The 12796-nt window shown below is 37.7% G+C and overlaps 1 protein-coding gene across 1 annotated transcript in view; it reads right to left on the bottom strand.

Moving 5' to 3' along the window:
• The window catches only part of LOC136240217 (collagen alpha-5(IV) chain-like), a 36128-nt gene that overhangs the window by 21795 nt on the left and 1537 nt on the right, over window positions 1–12796 (bottom strand). Inside the window, exons 2-22 of the mRNA XM_066031134.1 lie at window positions 11798–11884; window positions 11189–11748; window positions 11050–11100; window positions 10961–10990; window positions 10815–10898; window positions 10687–10767; window positions 10571–10633; window positions 9589–9786; window positions 9283–9354; window positions 9163–9225; window positions 9029–9118; window positions 8886–8966; window positions 2437–2490; window positions 1663–1743; window positions 1524–1604; window positions 1377–1457; window positions 1245–1325; window positions 905–1039; window positions 680–760; window positions 390–470; window positions 288–341 (exon numbers count right to left, since the gene is read on the bottom strand). Coding sequence (XP_065887206.1) covers window positions 288–341; window positions 390–470; window positions 680–760; window positions 905–1039; window positions 1245–1325; window positions 1377–1457; window positions 1524–1604; window positions 1663–1743; window positions 2437–2490; window positions 8886–8966; window positions 9029–9118; window positions 9163–9225; window positions 9283–9354; window positions 9589–9786; window positions 10571–10633; window positions 10687–10767; window positions 10815–10898; window positions 10961–10990; window positions 11050–11100; window positions 11189–11748; window positions 11798–11870 — 2175 coding nt within the window. The 5' untranslated portion in view covers window positions 11871–11884. The remainder of the gene's footprint in view (window positions 1–287; window positions 342–389; window positions 471–679; window positions 761–904; window positions 1040–1244; window positions 1326–1376; window positions 1458–1523; window positions 1605–1662; window positions 1744–2436; window positions 2491–8885; window positions 8967–9028; window positions 9119–9162; window positions 9226–9282; window positions 9355–9588; window positions 9787–10570; window positions 10634–10686; window positions 10768–10814; window positions 10899–10960; window positions 10991–11049; window positions 11101–11188; window positions 11749–11797; window positions 11885–12796) is intronic.

Raw genomic sequence — 12796 nt, 5'->3', positions numbered from 1 at the left:
AGACAGTGTTGCATCCATTATTACAAAGCAAAAAATCACCATTCTTAAATGCACCTAACACATGTATGGTTCAATAATTTGGTACCTGGGCAAGGAAATTAACTGGAAAACTGGTTTTTAGAGATAGCACATCAACCTGTTTTAGAAACAGTTGTTCTGATTCTTAAACTATGGTTTATATGACCTATCAACTGACAGTGACTTAGTGTTATAAAGCACTGGGTGTAATAAAAATGTACGTTCTATTAGAACAATTTCCTGTTGTTTTTCTAAAATAAATAACTTACAGTTTCTCCGACAGCTCCTTTCTCTCCTTTTACTCCATCTGTGCCAGGTGGTCCCTATGTTATTATTAATATTAATGAATACAGGAATAAGTTGAAACTTACTGGAACTCCTGCTGGCCCTTCATCACCAGGGATACCTTTAACTCCTATCGTCCCAGGTAGACCTTGCTCACCCTTCATACCCTGTAGTATATAGTAGATAAGCAATATTCATTCCAAATAATTACGACTTCTATAAATCATGTGTGCAGAAACCAGAGATTGCTCACCAAAATGAATTACATTTTAAAACTACAATATTAATTTTTGGTTCTATATTACTAGATGCCAATGGTACATAATTTATACACAATATACTGTATTGAATCCCCATACACTATAGTATTACATACCTCAGGTCCTTCTGGGCCTTGTAGACCAGTGTCACCAACTGCTCCTGGAGTACCGACCATACCTCGTCTCCCTTGTCGTCCCTACAGCAAATGTAGAGTTATTAGATTGGTGGCAAAAACGTTCAGTAAATATGAATGTAAGATACAACATAAAAATATAGTTATTAACTGCACTATTAGGGAATTCCAAAACGAATGGATGAATGACAGTTTTGGTGTACGCACTTCAGGACCAGTTGCTCCTTTTGCTCCTTGTTCGCCTTTCTGTCCCTTAGCACCAACTCCACCAATCCTTCCATTTGTACCAGGTAATCCAGGAGTACCAGCTGACCCATTTCTTCCTGGCATGCCTTGAGGACCCTGTAACAACAGGAGGAGACTAATACATCATTCACTACTGTGAAGTACATGACTGTACAGATTTAGCATATCATAACTACAGTGGAAATCTTGAATATAAATATTATGCATATTGGCACCAACCCAGTAGTATTTAGATAAAGGAAGATTTCACTTAACTCATAGCGAACAATTTAAAATTCACTTGTACAGTACATATACATACCATTGGACCAATTGGTCCTTGAGGTCCTATTGATCCATTCACTCCTGGCGAACCTTGGATTCCCATATCACCTTGTGCACCCTACCATGAGTATAACTTAGTTGTGCACTACTTGAGATACCGGTTGCTAACTTGAGGACCTTCTGGTCCCTGAATACCCTGAGCCCCAGTGTCTCCTCTATCTCCCTTTGGTCCTACATCTCCTTGAGAACCCTGTAAATGTACGTACATTATAGTATGTCTGTGTTTTATATAATTATTAGGCACACACTGACATACGTTCATTCCATCTGGTCCCTGTATTCCTTGTTCACCTTTCTGTCCCTTTACTCCAACAGGGCCAATGTCACCTTGATTGCCCTAAATAGTATACACTCGTTGTGTACAAGTAAATCACTTCAATGAAGAGTGTTGTTACTTTGTCTCCTTGAGGTCCACGAGTACCATTCAATCCTGGTAGACCAATTAGTCCAGGTTCTCCCATGGGACCAACAAGACCCTATAAAAACAGCATCTACGTATATAGTATATACATACTGTTCTACATACAACAAAACAAATAGTATGTTCATTTGTTGTATACAAATACACTGTAAATTGTTGTGTAGTATTTGTAGTAGCTGATCTATAAAATGAATTTTGGTCTTAAACAGCTAAAGTAAAAACCTGCATGGCTTTTTATAAATACAGCTACAGTTAAAAATGCTCTATAACCTGTAACCAAGAGTTCATAATATATATACTAAGGAGAGTATCCTACTCTCATATACCCCTGTAGAAAGGCGTATCGTGAAGTTATGATGTAACACTTCTGAGTTCGCCCGTTTTTCTTTGTATAATTAATGATGTCATTAGTTGAACATGGTATCGATTGAACGCATGCCTACCAATGTCGCTAGCAACCAAATTAACTCCAGCTCTAAGCGTTTCTCACCCAACCACAATCGTTCCTTCATGGGTTAAGACCACTTCGTAGGCGTTTCTTACTAGGCCATTCGCGAATACGGCTATCCTGAGCGTCGCAAGTGTGAAACGGTGCTAACGATTCTTGCACTTTTACGGCTACATGTACGTCACAAACCACAACATCTTGTTGTTACGTCATAACTTCACGATACGCCTTTCTACAGGGGTATATGAGAGTAGGATACTCTCCTTAGTATATATATTATGAACTCTTGCTGTAACTCACCATTGGTCCTTGTTCTCCAGTCTCTCCAGTTTCACCTTGTATACCAGGTGAGCCCTACGAGTAGTAATCAAGTGACTAGTACTGTATTAAAAAGTACAGACTAGTTGTTGGTGCATGTCATGTGTAACACATTCGTAAGAGAAATAAGCAAATATTGGTCAGTCACTTTTAAAAGTATGTAACATTTTACAGGCTAAACCAATGACTTATTATTGACATTTAATTGAGTGAAAGCCTTTTTGCTGGTAACAATATGTGTGCCACATAATTTTTTTTACATGTTTTAAGGCTCAAATCAATGAAGTCTATACACTACCAGGGGCGGATCCAGGAGCTGGCTAGGGGAGGGGCACAAACAGGGTAAGTTGTAGGTGGTTGCATGCATGGGGAGAACCATATTCTCTATAGTTCAGTGCTGCTTTTTTAAAGCAGCAAATAATCACCTCTTAGTGGTGTCTCACTGTTGATATTTGCCATTTTGGCCTTTTCAGATGGTTGTGAAGTCTTAAAACTATTTAAAAGGCTTTGGATGTCTTAAATAACAGCAACACGATAATTATTTTTAGAGGCGCTTAGTACGCACGAAGGTGCTGGGTAACTATTTTACAATTAGTTTGACTTCGTTCGCCTTGGTCTCAGGTGAATTTGTAATAAATGCTAGTAAAATTTGCATATTTTCGTAAGTTTTAAACTGATCTCGGTTGGCCTGACATAAAATTTACTAGCTGTTTTAATCAGAAGCATGGCTGGCTCCTCTACAAGGTGGAGGGGGGGGGGGCATTTGCCCCAAATGCCCCATCCTGGATCCGCCATTGACTACCAGATTTGCCTGTTCATGGAGAGTATGAAAGTGTTCATACAGTAAAAGGCATGTGAGATTTTTTACAACGCGGTAGAAATCATTGTCATTTCTCTGTTGGAATGGTATTCTTCTTTATGCACACGAAGAATCACTAAAATAAAATTTTAAAAACCCGTAAATTCATAGCGCTTTTTTGTGATTAAGTGGCTAACAGCATACATCCTGGTAGCATTGTGATCCCTAAAGCAAACAAAGCTCGAAAATCTTTGTTTCATGTAAGTACTCTCAAGTAGGCACAAGATATGAGTGTTAGTCTGCCTTGCATTGGAGAAGCTTTTCACTATTATTTTTATTCTCACATTTTTGCCTTTGCACTGGTTGTAGGAAGGACTTGGAAGACAAAACTAGCCCAGCAATGGATTTACCTGTTAATGGAAAGCTGATGGTATAAGTTGCATCTCAATAGAGCACTGCATTCGTAATGTTAAGACCGTTTAATTAAGCTCATGTAGTTTATTTCCTGCATTGTCACTGTACAAATCGAGTTTTCTGTTGTTGCCACTTCAAAAGCACTGTAACTTTGAAAGTTTATGGCTTCTAGATCTGAAACTTCGGTTGATCATTCCTTTGGCTATCTAGATAAAGAAAATGGAATTTGAAAAGTGTGTTAACATGTGGTGTTCCTGTAGATCTGGTCACATATATTGCAATAGTACTAGATAAGTTCTACAGAGTAAAACAAAGTTTTCCTTTAATAATTGAGGTGAACATGAACATTGCATCCTCTAACTAGGATATGGTAAAATTATTCAAAATCTTATGTGGCCGGATCTGCAAGAATCCCATACGTTAGCGCAAGCCTAATTTTACAGTATAATGCAATAAATGCAATGGGTGAAATATTTGTAAAATCGAAAAAAAAATTCGGTAATTTTTTTGAGTGCTTGTTTCACAGTGGTAATGGCAACTACCTTGGTACCACCATGATCTACAAGGCAAAAGGAGTTCGTAAATCTTTGTTTCGTGTCAGTGCTCAGAAGTTACTATTGTTCTTTTCTCACATTTTCGCCTTTGCCCTGGTCATAGGAACAGCCTGGAAGGCAAAACATACCCAGCAATGGATTCACCTGTTCATGGAGAATCCAATGGTGTAAATTTCGTCTTAGCAGAGAACTGCATTCATAAGTTATGACCATTTAATTAAGTGCCTGTAGTTTTTTCCGTATTGTCACTGTACAAATCAATCTTCCTGTTGTTGCCACTCTGTAGCTCAAAACTTCAAGGCTTCTAGAGCTGAAACTTTGGTTGACCATTCCTGTAACTATCTAGATAAAGAAAACGTAACAAAATGGAATTTGAAAAATGTGCTAACATATGGGGTTCTTGCAGATCCGGTCACATATGTATGAATTTCAGCACTGCAAGCATCCTCCCCCTGAGTCAAATATGCACTATAATTCGCCCAAAATACTATCAGGACTTTCCAAAATTTACCTATTATGCTCTCCAGTGTTCCCTACATTTCTTTGGAACATTTTAATCAGCGAATGCTCTATTAGAGTATTTTACAACAAAGTAACTGTTCTATTAGAAAATATTGATTTAAGGAGCTATGTACTGACTGCTCTATTAGCATGTATCCATTTATAGTTTGAAATATCCACCTATATGCTAGCCTAACATGCTTTTTATTATGCTGGCATATATTTGATGTAAGCCTACCCCCACCCGCCAATTATAAACAGGGCAGGCTGCCACATGCTAATATGTTTAACTCACTTCAGCCATTCAAAATTTTATTTTTTGTTTTTTATTCTTTCTTAATTAAGGGATTTATTTATGGGTGGCGGAAAGGTTTTCTTCTTTTTGCACATGTTGTTATGAAATACCATGATTAACCCAATTGCTTTGAATATAGCACAGATAAAGAGCATAATTATAAGGATGAAGTCATGTACCAAGTTTGCTATGAATCTGATAAATTTTCACAATGGTAAACCATGGTAGAATAACTTGAAAATTGGTATTAACTATCACAGCAGTGCTTTTAGATGGCATGAAAGAAATCAGAGTGACAGCTACGTACAGAGTTACAAACCAAACAAATGTAAAACTGTGGGGTAGAGATACTCTAATAGAACAACCACCATAAGTAAAAAGGTGCATGAATAGCATAGACATAGGAAAGTTGCCAGGATTTTAATCAGGGAGTTCCAGACCTAACACCAAACCCTTAACCATTGAGCCACTGCTATCATAATTTTTACTTCATTTTATTTCTACCTTATAAATGAGAGTTCTAATTTAGATTATTTACAGGAGTAGTTTGTCAGTATTGAAACCATTCATATGCATATTTACTGCCAGAGAAATTGTGATTTTACAGCAAGTACACCAGAAATGGCAAAACGCTGAGGCTTTACGTTGATAGTTGGCCAGACCCTAACGCACCTTTACAGCTATGGCAGATGATTAAACAGATGCCTTGTGACAATTGGAATGGTAACGTTTCACGTGATTGTGAACTTATGATACATGGACACAAGTTGTTAGATAGTAGTAATTCATACAGCTGTATCTCGGTTTCCTTTAACACAGCATTGTATGCCTACTACAGAGCTTGAATTGAGGGCAAACGGGGTATATGAAGTATACCTTGTCAGAAATAGTATACCTTGTTAGCTGCTTGGCAAAATGCAGCAGTTTAAAAATATAATGCAAAACTAGATTTTTTCTGCAGTTAATATCACAGGTGAAAAAGTGAGAGATATCTCAACAGTGCATGTAAGAATACAGGACTTGGTCCTGGATCGATTTACTCTAATAGAACAGTCATACATACATTCTAATAGAACAGTCAAGTAAAGTACATGATGTTCTACTGTTATAGAACAGTAATAATTTTCAAGATATTTCGTTGTCATATTATCTACTAACCTCCAGCATCCAAGAGCTAGAAGCGAGACTGCTAGTTGTGGCCAAAATACTGACTTTATGCATAGGGAATAATCTTTTCTTTTGGGCTTGTAAGACACTGAGACAAACACCATACATATGCTACTTAATATTGCAAACTGATAACTTAAAACTCTGATGGTTAAAATTGTAACCCTTGATGTGTTAGCTAATCATCTCCCCAGTCTTCTTACTGAGAAATTAGGCTTTGCAATACCAATGCATTGCCCCTTTACAGGTATTTCAATTGAATTCATCACTTTTGCGATTGAATCCGTCTCGTTTGCAATTGAATTTGTCGGTTTTGCACTAGAATTCGTCGTGCTTGCATTACAATTCGTCATAAACAAAACGGCTCCAAGAAACCAACCGTTCATTAAGAGATGAATCATTTATGCCATGGAAAGTTACACTTGAGACACTAGAAGGTAATTGGAGCTGGTAGTACGTGAAGCTGATAGCTGTCTGACAAATTAATTAGCTTGCTCGCGAGTGACCACACCCATCGCGAATGGCGTAGTAGAGTTTGGAATGTTGCTGGATAGGCTGTAGAGGAAGAATTATTGCCTTATAAAGAGTTGTTTACTACTGTTGTACTTGAACAAGTTCTTGTAGCAGCTGTTACACCATGTTTTCGTGTTTTCTCCAGCTGCCATTCTTGTTATGGACGAATTTAACTGCAAAAACGACGAATTCTATTGCAAAACTGAAGAATTCAATTGAAACGGGACGAATTCAGTTACAAACCGACGAATTCAATTGCAAACGGGACTAATTCAATTGCAAAAGCGACTAACTCAATTGCAAACAAGACGAATTCAATTGCAAAGTCGCTGAATTCAATTGCAAAAACCTGTAATAGTAAAATCTACCAATTGAAATTCTAGACTGTTGAAACTTTTAAAGGGCAGTCTATCAGCATGAAAAGATATGTGAAGCCTTTCATATGTAACGTGATTCTGTATTTACAGTGCAGGTGGAACACTACAAGTTGTTGTAGACACAGATGTACATTGCTCACAATGCAGCTGTCACTATCATGTTTTTCACTGTACAATACAGCAAAAGCTATAGGCTCTATGTGCATTTCTGGGGTGTGTATTACTAAGACTTGTGGAAGCATTTTTGGCAATAATGGCCTTGACTGAGCTTGTTTTTTACTCAAAGAAAACACCAAAAGTTCAATAAAATGTCTTCGCTAATAACAATCACCTCCATGTACCCTAAGACTTTTTTGTTATTTATTAGATTAAGTAATTCATTAGTCTGGTTTTTTGGGTGCGTTTTTAGTACTTTATTGTGGTATGTGGACCACATACCCATGAACAGTTGTTATTCTACAGTAAAAACAAATAAGTACAAACAGTTGCATTATTAACACAACACAGTTGGTTGAAATTATCCATCGCTGCTTGTTTAAAAGCAGGTTAAGTAATTGTGACCGGATCTGCAAAAACAGGACATAACCGCACAAGCCTAAATTTACAGTATAAAGCATTGAATACATTGGGTGAAATACTTGCGTATTATTGGAAAAAATTGCATAAATTTTGTGAACGCCTCTTTCTTTGTGAAGGAAGGAACTAACAGTGCAAACCTGGATATCATCTTATTTGCCTGCTCAAGAGGAGTTGGAAAATCTTTGTTTCATTGCAGTAGACCCAAGGATACGTAAGTTATGAGCATTTGTTTATGTCACGTCAAAGCAATTGTACGCGATCGATTTTTCATCACAAATTTCACCTTTGTATGCAGTGAGGAAGGGTGATTAAAGGAAACACTTACCCAGTAATTGATTCCCCTATTCATGGCGAACACGATGGCGAAAAGTTCAGCTCTGCACCTCAATCCGTTGGTAAGTTACAACTGTTTTTGTAAGCGCCTGTAATTTATTTTCCCTATAGTTGCTGTACAAATCGATTTTTCTGTTGTTGCTATTTGTAGGGCTGTAACTCCCAAAGTTATTGGCATATGAAGCTGAAACTTTGCCAGTGGGTACACTTGACTAAGTAGATTATAAATATTTAACAACCAGGAATTCAGCGATTATGTCCTGTTTTCGCAGATCCGGTCACAATTTGCTATGCCAACGCATTTTAAAATATAACGTAACCTTATTAATATCATTGCAGCTATTTCTGGCCATCACCTTTGATTTCATAATGCTTTGAACCCAGGAATTTTGAAGGCTACACGTTTTTCACAGATTGACTGTTTTTGTGGGATTTCTACTATACAGCACTACCACTGTACTGCGCAGTAAAGGGTGTATTACTGGAGTGTTGTACAACTGTGAATTCTTGGCAAACTTGTTTTTTTTTCTAGCCTGTAGCAGAATTAGGAGTGTACGTAACCCCAAATTACTGATAGCCAAGATTGTATTTTTAGCCCAGGTATATGTAATGTGTAGTCACTTCCTCACTACACAGTACAACATGTGCTAGAAGCCATACTCTAACACATTCTTTGGTTTAAGGCTGTGCCTAGAGCATGTCCAGCACACTCTCACACTGATGTCACATACACCACAAGGTAACCACTAATATATTCATAGATGGCACGTAACTAATGCTCTCCACACCTGCGTATGTTCCTACCACTAGTCAAACCACAATGTTCACCACAAATAACTGAGCTCATAATACTATTTCATAATGGAATACCATTTACTAATTAGTTGCTCTTGACTAACCATGGGTCCTTCTGGGCCAGGCTCTCCCATGCTACCATTGAATCCAGGTGGGCCACGATCACCAGTTAATCCTTGAGGACCCTGTACCAAGTACATACAGATCACATGTTGTAATGTACATAATTATATTGTACAAAACATACCATAGGTCCTGTTTTTCCAATGGGTCCTGTTGATCCATTAAACCCTGGTAATCCTTGCATCCCTTGTGGGCCCAAAGGGCCTTCTGGACCCTACAAGTAACTATTAATACTGTACACATCAAGTGGTATAGTACTGTATCTCCTGGTGGTCCCTGTGTCCCATTTCCTCCTTTTTCGCCCTTCATACCTTTTATACCCTACAGGCAGAGCACACATGTCAATGTATATGCACAGCTACACACAACGCTACGTACTGGTGCACCAGTTTCTCCTTGCTCTCCTGGGATTCCCTTAAGTCCAATGTTTCCAGGAAGACCATCAAGTCCCTGTTATGGAAATGATTTAGCTAATCAAAGACTTGTGTAACCACCAAGCCACATGTAGTAGTAGTAAGCTTTGATTATGAAATAAACCACATCACTTACAGTGAACCCTCTTAGAAAGCTCTGCAAAACTTTATAGAAAAATCTCCATACTAAGGACATACGTTCTGGTCTGAACAAATTTATTGCAGTAAAATATTATTTTCTTAGTCCCAAAGTGTTAGTAATGTTACTCACTCGTTCTCCTTTAGGACCGATAGGTCCTGATTTTCCAGTTGTGCCATTTTGTCCTTTGTTGCCTTTTCTACCTGGCATACCTTGTGGACCAGAGGTACCACGTTCACCCTTAGTTCCATTAGCCCCAACACCACCATCGGGACCAGGTGGACCAATACTGCCCATTGATCCCTTCTCTCCTTTCAATCCATCCGTACCCTATTGTGACAGAAAGAACAAGTCACATATACTTTACCACTGTCGGCAAATTTTTGCTATGCTGTTCTCTATTGCAGTAACTGTTTATTTGAAATCTTAAACAAATACTGTATACCAACCATGAAATTTTTCTAAACCAAGCAACTAAGGTAGAATATTTGTACTATCATACTGGTTCCATTTTGCCATGCAATAACTAATGCACCGTTCTTGTACCAGTAGCTATTGTAGCACATGTCATCAGTGTTGGGTAAGTTACTTTGTAAAAGTAACTAGTTACATTTTACTTGTAACTGAATTTTAGTTACAGTTACATATTACTCATAACATAAAGTAACTATAATAATATTACATATTATATTACTTTGTGTCCACAGCCTTAAGCTGTTACGTGTGAAACTACCCCTTTATCACGTGACATGATTGCGTTGTTAGACAATGTGCAAATCTTGGTTATAAGTAAGAAGCTGGTCAATATGCTTCATTCAGTAGGCTTCATTACTTCGTTGTGGCTATGCATTACTCAGAGGATAACTAACGAGATTAGTAACTTCGTTACTTGTAGTAATAATATTATGTAATATTAGACTCGTTACAGTAACTATATTACTTAGGTGACGCGTTACATTTGTCAGTAAAGTAACTTGAGTTATATTACCTGTTTTTATAGCGTATTTCGTTATATTACTTAGTTACCACAAAAGTAATAATATTACATAACGTGTTACTTATGCAACGCGTTACTCCCAACACTGCATGTCATGTATGTTGATCATCAACTAACATTGACTCCATCAATTCCATCCAAGCCTGGATCACCCCTCGTTCCATTAGCACCATCACTACCCTACATATGACCACATTAATGGCATACTACATTATGTAATAGATTACATTTACCTTTGATCCTTTTAATCCTTTTTCACCTTTCGCTCCCTTAGTACTGTTGATACCTGGCATACCAGGTAATCCTGGTTCACCCTGCAATGAATTAAAGTGCCAGAGGAAGGTAATGATGGAAAATATACCATTTCTCCTTTGTCTCCTTGGCACGTTTCACAGTCGTCGATAACTTCAGTTACTAACTGTCGCAGGCAGTCATCATTGAGCACCTACGTTATAACAAGCAGGAATTGCATTTTTCCAGATTTGTTTTTATCAGGTTCTTACATACATTGTCACAAGTTTCCGGGGGTAAGATATTCTACATAAATGATAAAAAAAATTAATGCATTCACATGATAGCATAGCCAGTTCACTCACATCTAGACACTGCAAAGCTGTTATGTCTGAACTCATATACATTGCAGATACCTACAGTGTTGAACAGATGTACACTGATGATATGCAGGTAGGTCACACAGTGATTTAAGGTCTGACAAATATAACAATATAAACTTACATAAAATGGGTAGATTCCATTTGGATTGCCAATTTCAAGTGTACTGTTATCGAGTATAAAAAAAGCAGCCTGTTGAACACTACGATCGGCAACTACAGAACTCTGTGAGCAATTAAACCAAAACGAAACATGACTTCTATTTGCTGATAGTCCGTATTGCCACAGTTCATTGGTATCTGGAATATCATTTGGAGTTAATCTTATCCTTACTGGAGTTGAAGACCCAGGAATCCTGAGAACTAAAACCTTCATAACAGCATCCGTCGCTTCAGTGGGATCAGTCAACCTTACAGAAAATTCAAGATTAGTGCCACCATTTATTCTGACCACATATCCCATAAAGTCTATTATGTTTACTGGTAACCATTCTACAACAAAGCTAAATCCCGAGCCAATTAAAGCATCGATAGGTCCCCAGAATGTATTATCCTTAAGGTTTTCAGGATTAGTCAGAGTTCTATTGACATAATATATAATCCTTCCAGTTGGAGTGACCCTATCTGTTAAAACACCATTATCTGCAATTCTGATGTCCAAATCCAATATATTATTTACGAGACCTAAAAACACACAGAGATCAATGAAAATAGTTTTTAAGCAGATACTTACCTTGACCATTCACTTGATTAACAACTATACATGACCATAGTAAAAGTAACAGCAGTAGCATCTTCAATGTCATAATATTGTTATGTCCTATATAAAAAGTACACAGTAGTATCATAAAGTTACACGTAAGTACCCAAAGGGCACTGAAGCTCATTGTTACAAGATTGGCAGCTTCTCAAGTCATTATTTGACTGGGCACAACCATAGCAAGCTGCCCAATAGCATTTTAAGCTTGTACTTAAGTTGCAGAAATAAAGAAACATGAATTTGTATCAACTTTATAGTACACTGACACGTGAGCTGACAAGCTCACAAGATCAATTTTACTGAGCCTGTACAGTATGCAAGAAAATAATGGAAGAATATGGAACAACAAAATGTTTTAGAGCTGACAGTAAACAGATGTGGGCGATATATGGGAAGCAGATAATTTATTTGGATGAGTTGTAGCAGTGGCACCTTCCTATGTTTGTTAAATATTTCTCTGTGTAGTACCCGCTATTTACAGTGCTTTCTGCATTGTATCAAGGCCAAGCTCGACTTGTCCATTTCCTGTGTAAATTGGTGCTTTGTTGTGAAGGTTCCTTATGGTATGGTACGCTTTTTGTTTTTATTACTTATATGTTATTGTGACCTGAGAACAAAAATTATCACCACTTGAAATTCGTTTACCAGCTAAAGAGGTGTACAAAATCAGGCGTTAAGGTTATCCCAGAAAATCAAAGGATTTGTATGTACTGTACACAATGGCGGATCCAGGATGGGGCATTTGGGGCAAATCCCCCCCCCCCCCCCCCCCCCCTCCCTTATGGAGGAGCCATACTTCTTTTGATTGAAATACTAAGCCTTGGCAGTCCATAATCAAAAATAGTTATAGCTTATAAAATATGCATGTGTTACTACCATTTATTGCAAACTCACCTAAAACAAAAGTCATAGCAGCTATCAAACTGTCACCCAGCACTTTCGTGCGTATTAAGCACCTCTAAAAATAATTAT

The sequence above is a fragment of the Dysidea avara genome, chromosome 12, assembly GCF_963678975.1.
Source record: "Dysidea avara chromosome 12, odDysAvar1.4, whole genome shotgun sequence".
NCBI classification, from domain to species: domain Eukaryota; kingdom Metazoa; phylum Porifera; class Demospongiae; order Dictyoceratida; family Dysideidae; genus Dysidea; species Dysidea avara.
The sequence above is the reverse complement of the archived record's forward strand: the minus strand, read 5'-3'. Positions and strand labels throughout refer to the sequence as shown.